General features: G+C 34.7%; 1 protein-coding gene across 9 annotated transcripts in view; it reads left to right on the top strand.

The window, feature by feature from the left end:
- CPEB2 (cytoplasmic polyadenylation element binding protein 2) overlaps nt 1–23,889 on the top strand; it is a 64,967-nt gene that overhangs the window by 6,683 nt on the left and 34,395 nt on the right. For 8 of the 9 annotated variants that reach the window (XM_081226447.1, XM_081226445.1, XM_081226443.1 and 5 more), the window contains one exon: nt 7,811–7,901. In XM_081226447.1, the coding sequence (XP_081082573.1) occupies nt 7,811–7,901 (91 nt within the window). Of the gene's footprint in view, nt 1–6,062; nt 7,098–7,810; nt 7,902–23,889 lie in introns of those variants that run through there. The other variant, XM_081226448.1, reaches the window with a different exon arrangement.

The following is a 23,889-nucleotide window of genomic DNA, read 5'->3' as shown; positions in this document are numbered from 1 at the left end:
AAGTAAGGACTGTATAAATAGATTAATATTACATTTGTAAATATCATTCTAACCTGGAAGGTTGGCAGTAACTTCAATAATCAGCCATTAGCACTAGTTTTAAACAAGTCCTGCCTACTTACCAAAGTAGTCCTGCCAGGGTCTCCACTTAGAAATAAGTAATTGTCTCATGTAGTTTGTAATTGATTGTCTTGTTAATGTTGTAATGTTATCCATATATTTCTATTCTCTTCTCAACTCTGGCTCGGTTAGGCCATGTTAGTGATATTTTTATGGTAGCACTTTTATGGTGTTCAAATTAAATATGTAAATGCCTAGGAGATGGTATGTTAGAAGAGGAAAATTATGATAATAATTTTGAAGGTGGCAAGGGACATGTTTTTAGACAGGAAAGGACATAATTATTTGAAAAGGTTGTGCAGGAAGAAGCAAGAGGATATGTGTGAGGGATATATATCTATGGAGAAAGAAGAAGATTAGCTGCCATGAGGATCCATGGGGGTGGGGGGCAGATGTTGAGAAATTAGGTTATTAAGATGGCTTCAGTTGGTAGAATGAACAATGCTAGAATAGATAGAGGTGAAAATGAAAGGGAAATTTTCAAACTGGGCTCTGCAGAGGTGCCCCTGGGGCTGCCACAGGATGAGGGCCACAGGATGAGGGTGAGCCCTCCCACTTAGACTTCAAAGCCTCTCTGCTCTTACCTATTTTATAACCTAGGATTTTAGGTAAATTCATTTTAGGAAAAAGGATTTTGATGCTAAAGGTTAATTTTTTTTTTTTTTTTTGGGTAAACTGCTAAGATATTGGCATTCCCTGTGGACTCTTGATCCAGAGATGTGATGATAAAGTTCAAGAGAATGGTGAAGAAAAATATAGTAGAAAGTGAACTGAACTAGAAGGAAAGGAGGTCTGAAACCTGAATCTTCTTATTCTTTCTCTCACAATCTTTGTGACACTGGATGACACAGTCTATGGGCTTTCATCTCTTGGGGTCATAGTTTCCTTATCTATAAAAGGAAGACCTTGAACTAGATCATGTAAGGCCTTTTTAGCCAGCTCTTATGATTTCTTTCATCTATTGTGGCCACTTCTTTTGCTCCCTGCTTCCTGCTCCCCGCTCCTTTATTTTTAGAATACAAGGGTCATGGTTTATTGGGGAGGAAGCAGCAGGCATTGGTCCCAATCAGTGGAGGTATCCTGTATGACCTCCCACCTGGTCTTAAAAGCAATGTTGTTGTCTCCTTTGAGTACCCTAAGGGTACTAATTATACAAAATTTGTTCTGTGTTTCTATCTTTCCATAAAAGGTTGAGGTATTTGAAGTTGAGGTTCTTAGAAATACAGCAAAAGCTACAAACTGCATTTGGTATCTTAAACAGTTGGGTAGTTCCTCACTCTTTGACAAAGTTAAAATTATAGAAAATACTTAGATGCTTAAATATCTGGGTAGATTATTTTCAGTCCTGATATTTTTTCGTCATATATAACATTTTAATACCAATAAATTTTAGTTAACAAATGCATTATTTAAAAACATTTAACTTTTTTATTTCTTTTGGTCTCAAATTGATTTAAGCCTAAAATGTACTAAATTCTAGAACCAAAGTCTTAATTCTTGTACCTGGCCTTAATTAAATATACCAAGAGCTGGACATGTAATTGAATTTAGTAAATGGCAAAGATTTTGTAGTTTTGTAGCTTTTATTTCAGTTGCATGTAAAATTTTTCAGATTGGCATTTCCTTATTTAAAATGGCCTATTTTTTTATGGAAAAGCTTTAAATTTAAAACTTTTTAAAAACAAATGTAAATTGTTATACACACTTCTGACTTTAAAATGAATGTTAGATAGTCTTATTAATTTCTTTAAGGCTAGCTAAGAATTACTTTTCTTTAAAATGCTATTAGCTAGTTACCCTTGCAAGAAGTCGTACTCAAAAGTATAAATTTTAAATTACCTTAAAATTGAATCTTTCAGGTGGATAATAAGGCTACAGCATATTTATTCATTAATACTTGAATATTTTAAATCAAGAGTAAATACACTAGTGGTTGAGGTTATTACTTAGAAGTTTACATATGGCATATCAGTTTTCTGTAAACAAAGCAACATGATGCCTTCAAAATTGTAATATAGCCTGTGAAGCCTATGAGTGTTGGCCTGCTCTCTAGCTGGGGGATTATCTATATATTTAGCTCTAGACTTTTGGTCTTACAGAAGTTCTGCTTGCATTTCCTGATCATGTCACACAAACTATCTTGAATTCATTGAAGATATTTTCTGCTAATCTTTAATATCCATGCTATTATGATAACATGATAAATGATAATTTGGGGACCTCTCAGAAAAATACATTATTTGGAGACTTTATTCACCTTATACAAAAAAAAAAAAAAAAAAACAAGACCAAGTCCAAATTTTCATTTAATAAAACATTCCTTAAGTTGTGATTCTTAAACTAGATGAGTTATAGGGACATTCGTTGTCAAACTGTCACACCTACTGAAAATGAGACAGAATGGGATCTCTTATACCTGCTTAAGTAATGGATCCTTTTTATGTTTCCTATCCTATGTTCAGTTCTTTAATTGTACTTGATACATTCTTACCCCAAATATTTTCTACTTACCTTTCCATTTTATTTAACCATTGTGGATACTAGATTAGCTTTGGCCATTTGGGGCTTTAAAAATTTTTTTTAATTTTTTTTGAAAATCACTGTTATAGTACTTTGTTGAGGATCAGAATAACGAAGGAAGGTCGAGAAATGTATATTCATTGTATATGTGGTAGTACTTTAATTACCCTTAGGATATATGGGGGAAATAGTGTTCTTTGCCTTTGAGAAGATGAAAGTCCAGCTGGATGAGTAAGAAATATCTGTGTGGAACAACTAGAGAGTATGAGATTGAGAGCCACGCTGTATAGTGAGACAGAGCAACACATCATCTGCTAATTCAATATAGTGCAATAGCAGAATGTAATCAGAAATGAATAATCAGTGTTAAAATTGAGAACAATATGAGTACAAATTTGTTTTTTTTTATTTTAAAGGAAAAATTGGATGACTAAATACAAAAATACAACAAAAGTTGATCTTTCTACCTAGGCAGAAGAATATATGACCAAGCATTGGTATAACTTTAAATATGATGATGCAGGTTTTTTCTATAATTCACCTCCTTTTTCTTAGGAAGGATACATCACTGTCAAAAGGAAAAGCTTCTAGTTAATCACTTCTTTTGAAATAAAACAGGGATTTGGATATGTCAAAGCAAAAATACAGCATCCCATAAATAAGTTCCCTTTTAATTAAGTTCAAATTCCTTTTGTTGTATTTTAATATCATTGTTGAACACATTAGTTATTTTCACCATTTATAATCTTTCTCAGGTCATCCTTTTTAAAATTAGGATGACTTTGTTCTTTCTATGTTTTTCAGTCTTTCTAGGACTTCATTGTTGCTTCCGTAAGTCTTTGCAAACGTCTGGGTTGAAGGAAATAATAAAATATTAGAATATAAGAAATTACAGTTTTTCCACCATTGTGTTCTAATTTTTGCCTGTTCATTGTTGTGGGATACTGTAATCTCAGTTTCTGAAAGCCCATTTAGTTGATTCTTTGCCACATAGCTTTCATACTTAAAGTAGATTTGGGTAAACTTTTCCTGATGGAGATTCTTACTTTTATGAAATATCTTGGCTGTTTTCAAATAGCCATGTAGTAATAAATGTAAGTTACATTGCCATGATTTTCTAAATTTTTTTAATGGTAATCAGTGTTGGTGCTTTTATGGTTACTTTAAAATGGTTTCAGGATTTCCATTTAGTTTTTGAACCAATGGCAGTTTATGTGAACACAGTTTTTTTCTAATATCCCTATTGCAGAAGAATGCATGAGTGTTTGTCTTATCAGATTTGTCTTTGTTTTTTTCAGAAGTCGTATTTTAATCCCCACACTTTACTTAATGGAATTATCTGTATGTTTTTACCATGAACCTCTAGATTTCATTATCCAGAAAGTGACTTTTGAGATGTCATGAGCTCTTTGCCTGCTCAAGGCTATTTTGTGCTTAGTGATTTAAAAATCATGTGGGATGCAGCTGAGGCTTAATAAAGTATAATTTAGTTAACAGTTTTAAAATAGCTTTGCTGTTTTCTTTGCTGAAGTAGGAGTTTGTTTCATGATGAAAGACTTGATATGCAAAGGAAAATAAGGGACTTTATAAGTGGGCATCTCACTATTTCAGTTGGATGTACGCATTAAAGCTAAAGGTATAAATATATGCAGCTTTTTTTTGAATAAGAGTTATCAGAGTTGACATATAGTGGTCACTGATATTTAGAATAGCTTGCTTAAATATTTTCTCCTCATACCTTAAATATTGTCCATGGCATTGACAGTCGTGTAGGATTCTACATTAATTTTGCTGTGCTCTAAAGCAAGAGCATACCCTTTGGAATGGAAGTAGTGGCTGGCCAAAAAAATAAATAAGTAGAAGTTGTGTGGGAAATATCATTTGGGTGGTATTAATAGTCACCATTAATTGAGTTCATAGGTTGACTAAAGATGGGGCATGATCTGATTCTGTTCAGAAGACATCAGCCTGAGAAGATAGCTCTGAACCATAACACATTTTCTTTGCAAGAATTTAAGTTAAATAGAATATAAAGTATCTAGAATATACTTCATCTTAGAAGCTATATGATACAGCATACCTTTTGAGATTTTTTTGCTCAATTACATGAACAATTTCTGTCATGAGTTTACTTTTTAAATTCTATTTTTTTTTTTTTTTTTTTTGCGGAACGCGGACCTCTCACTGTTGTGGCCTCTCCCGTTGCGGAGCACAGGCTCCGGACGCGCAGGCTTAGCGACCATGACTCACAGGCCCAGCCGCTCCGCAGCATGTGGGATCTTCCCGGACCAGGACACGAACCCGTGTCCCTTGCATTGGCAGGCGGACTCTCAACCACTGCGCCACCAGGGAAGCCCTAAATTCTATTTTTTTTAATATTTTTTATTTTATTTTTTTGGCTGCGTTGGGTCTTTGTTGCTGCATGCAGGCTTTCTCTAGTTGCAGCGAGCAGGGGCTACTCTTCATTGCGGTGTGCGGGCTTCTCACTGCAGTGGCTTCTCTTGTTGCAGAGCACCAGCTCTAGGCGCATGGGCTTCAGTAATTGTGGTGCACAGGCTCAGTAGTTGCAGCTCGCAGGCTCTAGAGCGCAGGCTCAGTAGTTGTGGTGCACGGGCTCAGTTGCTCCACGGCATGTGGGATCTTCCCGGACCTGGGCTCAAACCCGTGTCCCCTGCAGTGGCAGGCGGATTCTTAACCACGGCACCACCAGGGAAGCCCCTAAATTCTATTTTAAGTACATTTTGGAGCTTTGAATATAGTAGTACTTAATCTTTCATTGTGTGGTTAGAGATTCAAGTTGATAGCAAGGTCACGTTAATATCTGATACTTGTCTCAGTTTAGTCACTTAACATTTGAGTACCTATTCCATGGAGGATTCTGAGAAGGCTTTATAGTCCTTTATAATTACCATTTAAAAGTGCAGTCTTTGCCCTCACTGAGCTAAACTTAAACATTTTTGCAAAGTTTTTATGGTAAAGATAAAGTACTATTCATTCAACAAACATTTGAGAGCTAGCTCTATTCCATAATTAGAAGGTCCCTACCCCTAATTAGCTTAGAAGTGTAGTGGCAGAGGCAGGAAAACCAACAAATTAGCTATGAACAAGTACAGTAGAAACACAAATGTGGACACATTTGCTCATTTTTGCTCTTCTCTATTCCGGTTTTATTTATTATATACTACTTTGAGTCTTTGCTTTTCTATTATTTCTATTATTCTTAAAGTGGACTTTAGGCATTGGCTAGTTCGACATGATTATTTTATTTTCTAGAAGATGGAACAGAGCCTAAGAAGGTTTAGTAGCTTCAAGTTAAGAAGCTCAGTGCTTCTTAAAGTATGGTCTTTGGACCAGTGGTCTCGGTATCACCTGGGTACTTACTGGAAATAGAAATGCTCAGGGGCTACTCCAAACTTACTGAATCAGACTGTTGATGAGTCCCAGCAACCTGTGTGTTTAACAAGCCTTCCAGATGTTTCTGAAGCATACTCAAGTTTGAGAACCACTGTTACAGCTCAGTGATTCTCTGTGCCTCCGTCACCAATCAAGATCATTGTTCTAGTGAACACCTATTACTGATGGGTGTGTTATATCTCAGGAGTCTTTAAGTAAAAATAAGTAAGGGGTACTAATGTAGGTAATTAGTGATAAAACTCCAGTAAGATCCTCCAAGTCTAGCAGTCTTTCCATTCACTGTTACTTTTCACACTTTCAAATTCTTTGACAGAACTTGTTTAGTCTACAGTAGTGATTCTGTCCCCCTAGCTTTAAAAAGCTCCCAACCCTGATTTAAACATCAAAGTAGAATAAAAAATCAACATATTCTCAGGAAATCTTCTTATGTTTTTCCTCAGCTTTCTAAAAGATTGGTTCTGGATCTTCTCCAGATTGTGGACTCCTTTGGAAAACTAATGAAAGCCATAAACCTTTTCAGAAAAAAAATATGTGTACATGCATGTACAGAACATTATATATACTCTCACAGATTTCATGGTCCTTCTTGAAGCTCAGAGACCCAGGTTAAGAAGTGCCTCATTCTGATTTCTGTGGAAACATTTTTTCCACTTTTCCGGTTCTTCCCTTTTCTTTTTCTATGTTAATCATTTTTTGAGAGTTAAAAATGGCCTGCCCTGCGTCTTCTTCATTTACATACACTGCACAAGCACACATACATGCACATACCTAAATGAGTGGGGGCTGGCACTGACATATTTTGGGAATAGACTGCTTGGTGATTTGAGGAGCACAGGCCAGGGCTTGCTGTAATGGTTCCCTATATATGTATTTGTTCAAGTATATTGAGTGTATATTGAGCAGAATACAGTATATATTCATGAGCATTAAAGATCAAATTCCTTCTAGTAAGCAAGTTGAGGGATATAACATTCAGCAAAGAAAACTTCCAACTACACACAAGACTTCGTTCTGAGACTTGATGATATAGGAAACTCGCTGCAGTAAGAATTCTTTCACCCTTTTCTCCCCACCTTCCTTTTTTGCAGGGGTGGGTAGAGGGGAGGGAAGATTTAGAAATGCAGAGGCCAATATGTGAGGATTTCAGAGAGCGAGATTTAAATATAAGTATTCTAGATGTTAGTCTTGGTTCCAATATTGGTATTTCTTGTTTTTGATTTTTACTGTTTAAGATGTTTATGCATTCATTATTATGAAATTCTGACTATTAAATCAAATAACATATGATGTTTGATAGATGTTTAAAGTATGGTGCACTATGGAATTAAGCCCTTTCACCTCAAATATTTATTTTTCAAGTGCCAGTGTCTGAATTGCTAGATATATGTGAAAAGTTTAAAAGTTAAATAACAACTAAAAATGCTTTCTGTGCATATAACATTTCAGAAATGTTTATAAGTTGAGAATGATAACAACAGAAATTATTTTACTATATTGCATTAATACTGCCAATGAAATAAGATTGCTTTTGATATGTGATTTTGGAGATAAATGTATGAAATATATTGTCCTCCAGTACAAGAGATATTGTAGCTCATGAGATCCTTAGTTATTGGTATTGTCTTGGGATGCAAACTGACTAGTAATATTATATTAGTCAGATGTCCTATTTTACGTAAGAAGATTTAGATAGTATTTAATCATCACTTTCTGAAAAAATTGCATAGATTATATTCTTTTTTTTCTTCTCTTCTAGGATCGAAGTAGAATGTATGACAGTTTGAATATGCACTCTCTGGAAAATTCCCTTATTGATATTATGAGAGCAGAGCATGATCCTCTTAAGGGTAAGTGATTTTTATTTTCTTATATTATCCACCATTTTGTCTGCTTATCATTTTTCACATGAAAATGAGCACTAAGTAACACCTATCTCATCTATAAAATTCTGTTTGTTAATAAGAACCCTTGTTTTTATGAAAGGTCATACTTTTTCCTTATTTAGCTTTATGTCAATTTATACAGAGAGAAATGTAAACCTACGTCTCTTGACTTGTTGTTTAAGAAAAAGCCACTGTTTAAAGATGCTCGTCTGTTTACCAAAGGATGAAGAATGGATCTAAAGGTGTTATAGTCACTATTCTAGAATTCTTTCAAATACAGAAATATTAAAAAATAATAATAACTTTCTTGGAATACTTGCATTTGCAGTTTGCAGTAATTCCATCCTAAAATTGTTCTAGGTTAACTTCCCTTGCCATTTTTCTTCTACGTGTCATATCATAGGGATTCGAAAGTGTTTCAAGGTAGAAAAGCTATTTGTAAAAGTTGGAGCAGATTAGGAAAAAGAATCAGCCCCACTAATCTTACACTATCAGTCTCATCACAGTTACAGTTAACTGTATCTGAAGAAATTCCGTTAACATACTTGTTTTCATTTGTCTGGACATTACTTGTTATTAATTACTTTATATTTCTTCATAAAAAATACCTCCTTGCCTTTTACATTAATGGTGAAAATCTAGCAAACTGTATGAACTTGTGATGAGAGATATTAGTTGTCTGTTGCTGCCTGATAAACAGTCCCCAAACTTAGCAGCTTAAAACAACAATAAACGTTTATCACCTCACACAGTTTCTGGGCGTCGGAAATTCAGGAGCAGCTTAACTGGTTGGTTCTGGCTTAACATCTCCCATTGAATCAAAACCACGGGTTACTTTGTAATCTTTCCGTTTTTAATTCTGTAAAGCCAAGAATTACCTTACAAGAGTTAGCCTAAAAACTCTAGAACTTCAGAGTTGGCAGCAAGATGGTGGCTCTGGCTGAGTTGGCAATATTGATCAGATATCTAAACATTTTTGTTCTGATTCTGGATTTTGCTTATGAAGGAGTTTCGTGTCTTTCTATTTCCTTTATTATAGAGAAGCTCAGAGGATCACTGGTGATTGTCAATGATGAGTGATAATGTTAATTCTGCTCACAAACTAATAATGATAGTTATGTTTTGTTTTTCATTTTTTTGAGAGTGGTTGCTTCTAACTAAAATTCAGCCTATTTTTTTTGAGTATCTGTAGTTGAGGGCTTGTTTTTTTTTTCACTGTTATCCCGACAGTTCCAGTGGCATTTGTCTTGGATCCACTGTTTAAGAATAGAAACCGGCAAGCAGCTTGTGATTATGAAGAATTCCCCTCTGTTTGTTTCCTTGCCTTCTGTAGATAGAAAACCCTTAGAAATTCTAATACAAGATAAAGTCAGTATTAACTGTTACCAGTGAATAATTAAAACTTTTTCATTGTTGTTTCTCCCAGTCTTCCTTAAAAAAGCCCTTTGAACATGTTAAGAGAAAACATTAATTATCTCACTATTAATTATCTCAGTTTTTCGTTTTTGCTAGCCTGTTTTTTTTCAAAGACTTGACTTTTTTTTTTTTTTTTTTTTTTATGACTGTGTTGGCTCTTCGTTTCTGTGCGAGGGCTTTCTCTAGTTGCGGCAAGTGGGGGCCACTCCTCATCGCGGTGCGCGGGCCTCTCACTATCGCAGCCTCTCTTGTTGCAGAGCACAGGCTCCAGACGCACAGGCTCAGTAATTGTGGCTCACGGGCCTAGTTGCTCCGCGGCATGTGGGATCTTCCCAGACTGGGGCTCGAACCCGTGTCCCCTGCATTGGCAGGCAGATTCTCAACCACTGCGCTACCAGGGAAGCCCGCTAGCCTGTTTTATAATAAAAGTGGAGGAAAACCTAGAAAGAAGACTTTGAAAAAGAAAATGGAAGCAGCATAAGGCTAAGAGGAATTTAATAATTAAAAAACTCAAGTTAATTCAGAATTCTTCTGTTAGAAAAATTATCTTTGGATGTGGGAAGGGGAAAAACATGCTTATCACCACCTTTAGGAATCATGGTGACAAATCTCTGTTTCCAATTGGAGTATTTTATGTTCCACACTTATTATGACAGGGAACAGAGGAAAAAAAAAAGAAAAGAAAAAAAAACATTTTGAGAATGCTTCTCCACATAAAGTTAAGAAATAAGACTGGTACTTCTGCCAAATTGCCGTCATATACCTTTTAAAAGTTATCTTGATACCAAGTGCTTCCACTTGTTTTGTTCTTTTATTACTAGTACAAATTTCCCTGCCTTCTGGGATATCATACTGTGTATCTTCCTCCCCACACTCTGATCATTACACATCTTTGTGCTGGGCCTCAGTAAAATCTGCGAAAGCAAGGTTATGACAAATAGGTGAAACCAATCCCTGAATTTGTTTCTCCTCCCTTCCATTCCTGATCTTTAGGTCATCACTTCAGCCTCTATCCCATCTCTCTTATCTTTTCATCCCTTTCAGAAAATTCTATTCTCTATTTAATGTAAGGAAATTCTTTTCTTTTTTCTAAAAAACAGAATGAATCTTATTTTATCCTTCTAAAATATTTTCAAAAAAACCAACCATTTGCTTTGTCTTCCTTATGGGATCTAATGAACAAGGAGAAGGGAGTTGTGGGGTAAACTTGAAAAAAACAAAAATAAAAATGAATTTCTTATTTCCCTTTGTGTTAATGGTGAAAGTTTCTAGAAAATTTTCTGTGTGAACTTGAGTGATGAAAGATTATATTAGTTATCTATTGCTGCATAACAAATTACCCCCAAATTTAGTAGCTAAAGCAGCAATAAACATTTATTGTCACATGCAGTTTCTGTGGGTTAGAATTCAGAAGCACTTTGGCTGGTTGGTTCTGGTGAGGATCTCAGGAGGTAGCAGTCAGGATATCAGTGAGGCTGCAGTCATCTGAAGGCTTGACTAAGGCTGTAGGATCCTTTTTCAAGATGGCTCACTTATGTGGCTGACAAGTTAGTGCAGGCTGTTGGTAGGAGAACTCAGCTCATCACGTGGACCTCTCCACAGGACTGCTGGAGTGTCCTCAGAGCATGGTGCTGGATTCCCCCCAGAGCAAATGATAAAGCTCAAGGCGAATGCCCCAGTGTCTTCTGTGATTTAGCTTCAGAAGTCTCACACCATCATTTCCATGACATCCTACTAGCTACATAGGTCAGCCCTGCTCAGTTGGGGAGGAGTCTGCTACTCAAGATCTGTGGCTACTAGGAGGCAAGGATCAGCGGAGGCCATCATGGAGGCTGCCTTCCACAGAGATGAAATGCAAAAACTAAATTTGCATTTGGTTCTACTTCTCTAAAGGAAAAGAGAAAGTACTTCAGGTAAGAGTTAATGTTGATAGACAGAAAAGCAATCAAGCAGCTCTCTGGAATCCAAAGAAAGTCTATGGCAGGTTACTGGCATGACTGATAACTGACTAATTATACTAACAGAAGGACCCTCCCACCCCGACTTAAGCCCAGGATGCGAGCCTGATGGTTTTCACAAGTCAGTAGGTCATTGTTTAATGTTAAGGTCTTTATAGTCTAGCATAGCAGGTGGAAGGGTCTTGTCGAGGCTCTAAAGATGTGAAGTGATGGCAACCAAAGATGGGGCTCTGAATGTATTTTATTCCACTTTTGTTCCTTTTATTCTACTTTTGTACCAGGCAGTGTCCAAGACCCTGCTGTGCATTATATGACACAGACATGGTCTCTGTTCTTGCGGAATGTACAGCCTAAGGGGGAAAGAGAGACCTTATATGTGTAATATACATAGATACATAGAATATACTAATATAACATGATGTATACATGCAATACATGCAGATTATGTATAGATATAGCTACAAGTGTTAGAAATAGTATAGAGAGAGGTTATAAAGTGTTCAAGGAGGTAATAAGTGGAGGTACCTAACGTAGCTCTGGAGTAAAGAAAGCCGAGACCTGAAACCTGAGCAGCACAAAGATGAAAAAATATTGGGGGGAAAGTGTCAACTAGACAAAGGGACCAGGTTGTATTTAAGAGCTCATCACAACTGAGGAACTGAAAGCAGACTGGTCCTGGCATAGACTGTTCAGGGCTGCCTGATGCTGGTTGGGTATAACACCGCTCAGCCAGTCCAAGGTCGGGGGGTGGGGGACTGCTGCCTTTTCCTCTGTACTGTGAACAGTAACACACTGTTTTATACTTTCCTTAGTACGAGTGACACTGACTGATCTGTTTTATTTATTCTGCAGTGGTTTCTCACCATGAACATCCTATTTTCTGATGACTGTCTTGATTTTTGACAAATATTTTCCTTTTCAAAGAAAGGACAAATATGAATTCTTTTAATGGTTAAAATAGATCATGCTTTGCCAAGTGCAGTTCTGTGATTTTGCAGTTTTGTGTTTGCATACCTATTTTAAATAATCTGTGATCTTTTTATGTATGTGTGGGTCAGTGCATTCCCCTTTAAACAAAAGAACAAGACAGTGATTATTGTTAATCTCTCTTCCCTCTCTGCCCTCAGCAATTTACAAAAAAGTGCTTACTGTGTAAGCATTTTTACCAAAAATTGCTTATCCCCTCCTCCAAAGCATAAGGGCAAACAAAAAAAATTTAATTTAAGCGCATAAAAGATCATTTGAGAACAGTAGGAAGAAATGTAGCTTATATAACAATCTTAGGAGAATCTGTCTCAGCAAGTCACAATGCCTTTACTAATGTTCCCTGAACAATTCAGGGGAATTCAGGAAAAAGGATTTAGAGCGTGATTTTACAATACCAACATATTTTAGAAGTGGATGCCTTTAAAATGTTTTTATTTATTATGTGTTTTTATATATCTAGCATCATTTTTATTACTTGACTGCTAAACTCCTATTCTAAGACTCCTGAAGTAAAACTCTCTGCTTATTTTAAGGAAAATAACCCCTGAGAAAATAAGGAATGGCTTCTATAAGGTGCTAAGTGGCCCTGGTAGTACCAAGTAAATTCTTGCTGCATTTCTTCGAAGAAGACACTTCTCTTTTCCCTCTGATTCTCTTGGCCTGCCTTAGTGTAAAATTGAAATACAGAGTCACAAAATAACTTGTATAAATTTCTAAAAGTCTGGTGTGAGAACTTACACTTTGAACTTAACAACTTCTAAGCTGAACAGAGGTTCTCAAACTTGGAGAGCATATTTAACGGGCAGGTTTCAGGGCCCTGCTCCTAGAGATTGTGCATTGCAGACTATGTAACGAGTACACTTTGAGAAACTCTCGTATAGGGGAACAAGATCAAGGAGATCTATGAAGAATTTTTAAAATTTTAGTGGAATTTATTAAAATACAGCAGAGTGAAAAATAAAACTGATACCAATAATATCCATGCCAAAGTAGTTACATGGCTCCTCTTAAACTGCCCTAGCTTATTCACTCTGACAGAGAGAGGCATGCATTTCTCAGAACCAATTTTGCTTTCCTTCAGCCACTTTTGGTTCCTGAGTCAAAATTTTCACAAGTGCCAAAAAAAGTATAGACAAAAATCATTTCATTAGAATGTCTTCAAAAAAAGATAATTAAGGATGGATTGCTATATATGCTTTCAGTTTTTAAATGTTTCCTTTTATTTTAAAAAGGAGTAAGTAGAATTTACATATTCTTTTCCCTTTACTTCATTGATCTTTTTTTCTTTTTCCTGTAGATCACTGGCCTTTGATAAAGAGAAAAAAATCATTATCTTTGGAATAAATTATATTTAGATAGAAGCCATATACATTTTATTATATGTATTCTGACTTTAAGAGATATCACTGTTGTGACATACCTGATACCTTTACCCCCAACTACTCAGAATTTAGTTCATCTTAAGGAAAGTACGATTAACAAGAGCTTCCCTTCTGTCATAATGCCTGCAGATTGAAAAGGAAATTTTGAAAGTGTGGCTGTAAAAGTTCTTGTTTTAAAAGACTTATTTGAAATATGGTATCATGGATAGAGATTTAAAATTTTTATTTCCTTTTAGGTATGTGTCTTAATTAGCAAAAATATTATTAAATTTAGAGTATAGTTGAGTTGTTATTTCTTCCAAGCATCTTTGAATATTCAACTAAATGATCTGAGTTACATCAGACTGCAGTTTCTTTTTTAAAAACTAAAAGCCATCACACAGAAATGACAATGAATTTTCTTAAAAATCACATTTATTTATTCAGGGAATATATGTGTTCATTAAAAGCTTGTTATTCACACAAAGCATCTTTCTTAGAACTTTAAACATGGGCTTATAACTCTTATTTTTAAATTGAAAATAAAAACAAAAAGAATACTTTCTATATAGAACTTGCAGTGATAAAAGCAAGTATATGGGATAACTAGGCCTATGAATTTTAGCTGCTTATGGTATTTGAAAAGGATCTGAGAATCTCTAATGAAGGTTTTTCTTCCAGAGTATAGGACTTTATCCTTTTGAAAATGTTTTTCTTATTACAAAAAGTAGTATGTATTCATTAAAAGAAATTTGGAAAAACTTGGGAAAAAAAAAAAGTTTTGAAATCATCAATAGTTCCACAAGCTAAAATAACCACATTTGATATTTTTGGTGTAAAATTTTTCTAGTCTTTTCTTTTTAAATATATAAGCATAAGATATTTGAGATATTTCAATGTTTACCTTCCCTCCAACCGGGTTAGCTTTTAAAAAATTAGTTAAGAAAAATATATGTACATAGATTAATAAGGGAAATAGTGCCATAAGACTTACAGAGCTAAAAATAGAAGTCTTTTCCCTCATTCTTCTCTGTTTACTTCTGATTCTTGTTTCCTAGATGTAGCCACTTTCAACTTTATTTTACCAATTCTTCATGTAATTATTTGTAAATGTTAAGTGGTGTATGCTTTATATTTCCTATATTTTAGTTATTATCTTTTGACTATCTACTTTAACTTACCCATACCCCAACATTTTCCCTGCTCTGTCCTCTCAAAATTATTTTAGGACCACTTTTGTTTAAATTAGAGGGCATATTTACTATGATAATGCAAATATTATTCATAGATGCACTTCGTATGTTTTGTACTATAACATTTTCTTTTTCATATAACTTTCTTTTTCCTGGAATTAATCATCGTCTCTTTTGGTTAGTTTGGTTAGTTTTCTAAGTACTAGTCACTAATTCATCCCAAAATATATTTATAGAACACTGAAGCTTCTCTCAATACATGTAAAAACATCAAATAGTCATTTAGATTGTTTTTTTTTTTTTCCTGCTGTTGTAGGTATCCTTGTAGCCCACCGTAACTGTCATTTTGGGACTTCCCTAATCCCAGGAATTCCTTTTTCCTTTGGAAATCATGTCCTGATCTCCACGTGCTTTCTTAATGGTTTATGCCTTTGTTTTATTGGGCCTGTCTTACAGAACCTTCCTTCAGACGGGATATAAATTTTGAGACTTGTATGTACAAAAACATGTTCATTCTACCTACATAAGATGATAGGCTGGTGTGGAATTATATATTAGTAATTTAGAATATTGAAAGCAATGCTTCATTACTTCCAGGGCTACTGTAAATATAATACCATTATAAAACCTGTTCATTTGTATGATTGATTGATTGTCTTGTTTTCTGTTTTTAAATTTTTGCTTTTTTTACTGGAAGCTTTTAGAATATTTTCATGCCTGTGGTTCTGAAATTTTGTAATAATGAATGTGGGTCTTCCAATGTATGGTGGTGGGGAAGGATTTACCTACCTGTCTTCTTCCCTTGTCTTCTTTCCTTTCTTCCATCTTTCCTTCCTTCCTTCCATTTCATTGTTTTATTTCTTGCACTGCACATTCATTGAGCCCTCCTATTTAAGAGATTAATTTCCTTCAGTTCTTGGAATTTTCCATATTTCTTTGATAATTTCTTCCCTTCTATTTTTTGTTACCTCTTTCTGAAACTCCTGTTCCTGAAATATTAAGGCTCCTATACTCATCATTTGCTTTTCTAATTTCCATTGCTTTATCTGTTGTTTTCCTTTTGGAAAGGTTTCCTCATCTCTTATTTTCAACCCTTCTAATGATTTTTTTATTTAAAAATTTTTCTCTGAACAGCTTTTAAGACCCTCTTTTAAAAATTCTGAAAACGTTCCTATTTTTGTTCTTTGATCTTATTTCTCTGGAGTATTTATCTTTAAACACTGTATTATAGTTTTGAAGATTATTTTTCCATTTCCTTGTATTGTCTATGCTTCTTTTAAGTTCCTCTTTTCTATTTGTTTGTATTCTCATGCTGGAAGCTGTCGTCAAATATCTTATGATCCTTTGCTGTCCATTCATTTTTAAAGATAAGACAAAAATGGTGATTGGAAGCTGTGTATGTAGTTAGGACTTATAATCTAGTGAGCATTACTGTAAGCCAATCATGGAACTATCACAATGTCTGTATTCACATCTTTTGGTCTGTGGAATGAACCTGGATGTATGTCTTCCATTCTTCTGCCTGGGAGCTGTAGGCCTGCCTACTACTAGCCTTCTTAGAAGAGCCAAAGAAGGGGCTGCGTGTCTCTCTGGTTCATGTAGAAACTGACAAGCAATCATCAGCCTTCCTGTTTTCAGTTCTACTCATATCTACTCTCAGTGATAACCAGAGCTTCTTATTTCTGAACCTTTCCAGGTTTCTGCTATAATAAATGGCTTGTTTGTTGATAATCTTCCCCAGGCACACACCAGTTTTGCTTTCAGTGCTTTCAATGATTTCTGGTCTCCAAAGTCAGCTACCACTCACCCATTCATGTTTACAGCTTTTGAAAATGTTGATATGATTCTTCTGTGATCTCTTCCCATTCCTTTTTTCTAATGTGCTGTCATTTTAGTGGTTTCAGAAAGCAGCAGAGATGAGCGCATGTGTTCAGTCCTCCATGTTCAGCTGGAAGTCTCTGTAACCCCTAGTCCACTTACCTCCTTAGTGAAGCCTCCCTAACACTATAGTCAATCGTAGGTTACTTTGGTAAAGATTGTTAAGGAACCATATTTGTTTTTAATTTGAGCACCTTTCTCATTTATTTTTGATTCAGTCAGTTTTGTTTTGTTTTGTTTTTCAGTGTATAGAACTTTTCACATGATAGTGTGTCATGGGAGCAATGACCACGTCTGTTTTTGCTTTATTTTTAATCAGCATCTGTTTTAGTGCCAAGCAAATAGAAAGGGCTCAATACATTATTGGCTGAATGATTAAGCATTTTTCCACAATAATTTTTTATCATTATTTGTTTAGAACTTTAGAAATTTATTTACACACATGTAAAATAGTTTGTATAAACATTCCCCTACAGTTGGACATTTAGGTATTTCAATTTTTAAATAAAACTCAGTGAGCTCTTTTTGAGCTTATTTCCATAGAATAGACTTAATACATTTGTTTTTGAGGCTCTAGGTGTATACTGCAACTTATTTTTAAGTTTTATGCCAGTTTATACTGCCACTGGTAATGTTTGATTGCCCATTTGTTATTCTTAATATTATTTTTGTTAGTAAACCCTTTTACAGTTTAAAGTTTTGTGACCATTAGTGCAACTTGATTTTAACATTAATTGCATATATCAGTTAATACCGGTTTTATTGAAGTAATTTTACAATAATACATTATCTTACCAGATGATTAATGACTTTGGTTTAGCCTTTTGTGTTTTTTTGTCTTTCTTTGTGGTTCTACTTTACTTGAAATAAACTTTTTGATATTCTATGTTCTTTGGTGTTTCTTAATATATTTTCTGGTATTAATTGGATAAAAGTTTTAAAAGTTATAAATAATTATTAGGTGAAAAAATTATGATGAGATCCTGAATTAAGAGTTAGTTAACTTGATTAATTTTCCTGGAAACTAAAGTAGATTGATGGCGTTTATTAGATGTAGGTAAGGAATGATTCTGTTGCTTTCTTGGGATCTAGATCTAAGGGTATTTTCTACATTTGTATGACTTTATTCTTAGGCTTTTATGAGGCATGCATTGAGATTTGGGAGTGAGGTCAGGAATGACTGTCCTACCCGTAGGATCTGAGCAGAGATTGGAGTTATTCAAGGTTGGTAATGACCACATTCTGAGTGGCTTTTACCAGGCTTCCTATGAACAATTTTTTTTTTTCTAATTAGATTTCAAAGTAAAGGTGAAATGTAGATAATGAAAAAAATATGAGAAGAGTGTACCAAACCAGTGGGAGCAATGCTTTATTTAAAGCATATAAAAAGGAACTTTTCATATTAGAATTTTTCGTATTAGAATTTTTCATTTGAGGGTGTGTGTATGTGTGTGTGTTTAATATATGTATACAATATATAACATATCATTTATTGAGCACTTGTTATATGCCAAGCACTGTTCTGAGAACTCTACATGTATGTATTAACTTACTTAATTCTCACAACTAAAGGTAGATATTTACCCTTAATTTACAGTTGGATGACTGTGGTGGCTTACTAACAATAATTGTCTAAGCTTCAGTGCTAGTAAATGGTGGAATTTAATAGCTCTTGAGTTTGTGCTTTTAACCACCACACCATACTGCCTCTATTACTAGTTGGTTTAATGTTCTAACTCAAACTCTTTATGATTCTAATATGTGATTTAAATGGTTTTTTTTCCTATTAAAAGGAGTTGGCAGAATGTGTGGCATTGTTCTTCAGCAATTTTCTCTTCAGTAATGAGGCATCATTAACTGTGAATATTGGGGCTTTGGAGATCATTTTTTGGATGTATTCATTAAGAAAAAGAAAACAGTCATGGAGAAGGAAAAAATTAATCTTGGCAAAGAGCAAAAAGCAAGACTTGTCTTTTTCCCTCCCCTCCCCATATTTAAGGGGTTTAGAAATGAACTGATAAAAGCTTGTTCTGTGATTTTTCCATTCACTGAGACAATGTCCTTTCCATGCCCCACATACAAACATATATTTAGGTACTGTGCTTTAGATTGAGCTTATGGTTCACATAACAGAATGAGCTATTTCATTCATCCATTTAATAAATATTTGAGTCTGTTATGTACTAAGCTCTGTTTTAGATGCTAGAGTAGGGAATAAAAAAGGCAAAAAAAGACAAAGTCCTGCCCTTATGCATCTGTTTGATTGAAGGATAGAGACAACAGGAATCAGTGCTATGAAGGAAGAAATATAGTGTCAAGGGAATAGTGAAAGAAAGAAGCTGCTGTTTTAGACAGGATGGTCTGTGCTGGCATCTCTTAAAGACCTAAGTGAAGTGAGAGGTGCAAGCTTTTGTCATATCTAGGCAAGTGCATTTCAGACAGAAAGGAGAGGAAATAATATGGATCCTGAAATGGGAATATGCCTGGTCTGTTTACGTAATAGCAGAAGCCAATGTGGTTAGAATGGTAGAGCACGAGGGGCCAGATATTTATTCTAAGTGTGGCAGGGTTTTAAGCAATAAAACAACATGAGCTGACTTAGGTTTTAAAAGGATCACACAGACTGCTGAATGGAGACTAGACAGTGAGGTTATTCTGGCAGTCTGAAAAGGTGGGGATGGCTTGGGCCAGGGAGACAGTGAAGGAGCTGGTGAAGAGCAATCAGGTTGATCTGTATGTTGATAATAGAACAGTTGACAGATTTATACACAGACAGAGTGAGGAGTAAAGGTAACCCAAGGTTTGGGGATGAGCAAACTAATGGAAAAAAGTGCTATATACTGATCTGGGGAAATATAGAGTTGAGGTAGAAAGCTGCAGTTGCAGTCATCTGCTTGGAGATGACATATGAAGTTTTGGTAGTAGATAATATCACATAGAGAGGCAGTGTAGAAAGAGAAGTCCAAGGAGTGAACATTGGAGTTTTAGCATTTAAAGGTTGAAAAGAGGAAGAGGATATAGCAAGGCAGACTTCAGGAGTGGCTGCTGATAGAGGAGAAACAAGAGAGTATGGTATCTGGGAAAGGAAATAAGATGATACTTCATCAAATGGATATCTTCTTGTTAACTAGAGGCTTTAAAATTGAGAATACACAAACATTAGGAGATGTTGAGGAAGTGATTGCTTCATTTTATCCTTTCTAATTCATATTTCTGTAACTTAAAAGAATGTTTAAATCCAAGGAAAAAGTGATATAAGAAATGTTATAATTTTATCACTGTTTGGTAAGTTCTTTTTATTGGTAGTAAATAGTTTAGAGAAAGAACTCATATGTTGATATATATCAATAAATGTATATATGTGAATAGTCTAATATTGGCTTAACTTATTGTATGTCTTTAAATACTGCTTTGTTAAAATTTTAGTAACTGGTAATTTGTCTTTACAATTGGTAAGTTGTATGCAGTTGTCATAGTTCTCAGTATTTTTTGATTCTCTAATATGCATCTGAAATGGCTAACATGAATTGTCTTTTTATATATGTATTATGCATATTAAAATCATAATAGACTAATAAGACAATTTTTTGAGACTGTAGGTCCTCTAGTTACTCACTGACACCTAAGAATAAATACATATTTTTCAAAATTGTTTATTTTAAATTTTATAGTATTTTAATGTAAAAGAAAAAGTACCAAGAGGTAGTATATACCCGTTACTTATAGATATGTTAAAACCACCATTAAATTATTATACTTTATCATATTTTCACAATAATAAATAATAGCCCAGTTACCTAAAATTCAATTTGCCCAAACTCATTACTAGAGGACTTTATTTGTAAGGTTAGTTTCTTCTGGTATGACAGAAAACTCATAAGCAGCTTAAACAACATAGAAGTTTTTTTCTTTTACATAAACATAACACTCCTAGAAGCAGTACTGTGATTTTCATGGATCTAGGGTCCTTCTGTCTTGTTGTTCTGCTGTCCTTCATACCCAGCTTCTGCCTCATGATCTAAGATGGCTGATTCAGTTGAGCCATTGCTTCTGCATTCCAGCAAGCAGGAGAAAAGGTAAAAGAAAGAGGGAAGATCTTCCCTTTTAAGGATACCTTCCAGAAACTTCACTTACCAATTTTGTTTTACATCCTGTTGGCCACATCTTAGACACATGGGCATACTTAAATACAAGGAAGGCTGGGAGATTTACTTTTTTACTCTGGACAGCCCTGTGTCTGTCCATTTGGGTGTCCTAGTATCGACAGAAACAGGTGTTTGTCTACAACTACCAGTCTGTGCCACAGGCCTTTAGATAATAGGGAGAAATTGGTTTTATAACAATGTGGCTTTTTTCTATTTTTCTTTTCTATATTAAAGTATAATTTAGCTATTATGCTACATAATCATTCTGTGAATATTTTTAATGGATGAATTTACCCTACAATCAATCATGCATACTTTTCTCCAGATTATTTTATTAGCTAGGAAGTCATTATAAGATAGTGACTAAGTATGGAGCTAATCTGCCTGATCCGAATTCTGCCAGTGCCACCTGTCAGTGGGGTAACCTTGGGCAAGCTATTTAACCTTTTATGACAAAGTTTATCTTCAAGTGGGAAGATAATAGTACCTAACTCACAGGATTATTCTGAGGGTTAAATAATTGGTTGTAAAGAACTTAGAAAAGCTCCTGGCACATCATAAGCCCTCCAGTGTTAGTTATTACTATCAATTGGCAGGTTCTTAATTAAAGTAGTTTTAATACTATCCCATGTAAAATACAGCTGTAAAAGTTGACTTGTAAAGATGTATTAGTATTTAACTGTGGTAGAGGAAAAGTAATTGGGTAATTTTAAAACAGTCTAAATTTGCTTATTTCATTTTGGAATATTTCGTTAGTTATATTGAGAGATTTTCTTCTTTGGAGAATTGTATTTTAGAACATATTTACAGATGTATATCCATTTGCAAATAGATATCTGTCTTTTGAACTTTCCACATAAGGTGTGCCTTTTAAGTCCATTCAGAGACCAGAAGTCAAAAAACTATTAGTAATGAAAATATCTTGTTACCTGTGTCTTGGGACAAATAAAGTGAACAGTGAACCTATTAGAAGATAATTATGTGGCAATTGAAAGTTTAGTGTATTTTGAAGTGGAACTAGTCTTAAGGCTTTGCTTAATTTACTTTTCTTGGAAGTCTTACTTGAATCCCTGGGCTTGGTTAAATACTCCTTTGTGTTTGTTTTATATAGCATACTGTACATAACTCTTCACACTTGGCAGAGTTTATTGAAATTGCATATTTGTGTCTGTCTCTCCTACCACATCATAAGCAGAGACTGTATCTCATATGTGTATCCTCAGCATCCTGCACTATCAGTGTACAAGACTTAATGAACTTGTTACACTGATCGGAGCAATACAGGTTGCCACTTTTGTAGGGATTTTGATTTTCAATCTCAAGTAAGAAATAACAGTGATTTTTTTCATGGCTTTAAGGTCTGTAAATTTGGTCAGCTGCAACAAGATGTTTAGAAACAGCATATTTCCAAAATAAACTATGATCCTTCAGACAAAGTACTGTTCCATGCTGTTGAAATCCAGTTTAAGAAAGCTCTGCTTCTTAACTCTTTCTGTCTTGTGCCTTTTGTGCATACTCTTCTATTTCTTACTCCATACTAAAGTATCACAACAATAAACTTATTTGTATGTTTTTAGAGTATGACAGCTTTATTTAAGAGGTCATTTAGTTAACTAATGTCATGCTGCATGAAACTTAGGAGTAAATAAGAGGTGGTAAATTGTCCTTTGAAGGACAGAAACATTTACTTTAACTATGTTGAGTCTGAAAACAAAATGTGTAGTTAAATTAGAGCTCAGATGAAGTGTGTGTGTATGTTTAAGTGTGTGTGTGTACATATATATATATATATATATATATATACACACATACATAGCTATCTATTTTAATGTCAGAAGTAGCTTATCTTTGCCACTTGGCTCTTGCACTGGAGATAATCAAATTCTTTAACTTCATAATTAAAAGCCAATAGAAAATATGTTTTGCATGGGATATTTTGGAAAGGACGCTTAGCGTATAAAGTACTTGCTGAAGTGGTAAGGGTAGATGCAGTTAATCTCTACTCCTTACTAATCATGTCAAATCCATTCAGATATTGGTTCCCCCCGCTCTGGTGTCAGTGCATTACACACTATCATATTGTCTTTTTAAAGGGCTGTGCTAAAGGTTGCTGAAATGCAATCTCACAGATATTTAATTTTTAAAAGTCTTCTAAGTGGATTTTAATGTACCTTTCTAATAGACTATCAGAGATTCAGGCATTAGAGGAAAATCCTGTATTTTAATGGACTACAAACAATGATCATCCTCACGATTGGCATTTAATCAAATAAGTGTTATGATGCAAAACTGCTGGATAAACCACAGTTTGTTCATGCATACCTTTTTTTCTCTTCCACAGCAGTATGTAGTACTACTGTCCCTTCCGCATTTTAGTAAATGCAAAACTTCTAATGAAGGATGACTCAAAAGAAGTACTATGCTCTTCAGCTTTAATATTTTCATTTTTTATATTTTTATTTTTATGACATTTATAAACTTTGAACAAGTTAAATTTCCAATATCATTTGTAATAAAACATTTAAGATGTTTTTGTTTTTGTTTTTTTGCGGTATGCGGGCCTCTCACTGTTGTGGCCTCTCCCGTTGTGGAGCACAGGCTCCGGATGCGCAGGCTCAGCGGCCATGGCTCACGGGCCCAGCCGCTCTGTGGCATGTGGGATCTTCCCGGACCAGGGCACGAACCCGTGTCCCCTGCATCGGCAGGCGGACTCTCAACCACTGTGCCACCAGGGAAGCCCTAAGATGTTTTTATTAAACTTCTTTATTTAAATGAAACTGATAAAATCATATTGAATTCAATGGTAAGTTGTGATAAGTTTTGGGGGCTTATTTTTTATTATGATATTTTGGTTTTTTATTTAAGAATGTAAGTTTCTTTCCTTCAAATACCATTTTTGGGAAAAGAGATCTTTAGCAAAAATTACAAACATATTTGAAAATATTTTTTAAAATTTCACATCCTATATTAAGTTTGAAAGACTAGGATACCTACATGATTTTCACATTAAAAAA

The sequence above is a fragment of the Mesoplodon bidens genome (assembly GCF_964165515.1).
Source record: "Mesoplodon bidens genome assembly, chromosome: 1".
Classification (NCBI taxonomy): Eukaryota; Metazoa; Chordata; class Mammalia; order Artiodactyla; family Ziphiidae; genus Mesoplodon; species Mesoplodon bidens.
Note: the sequence above shows the minus strand (reverse complement) of the source record. Positions and strands in the feature narration are given on the sequence as shown.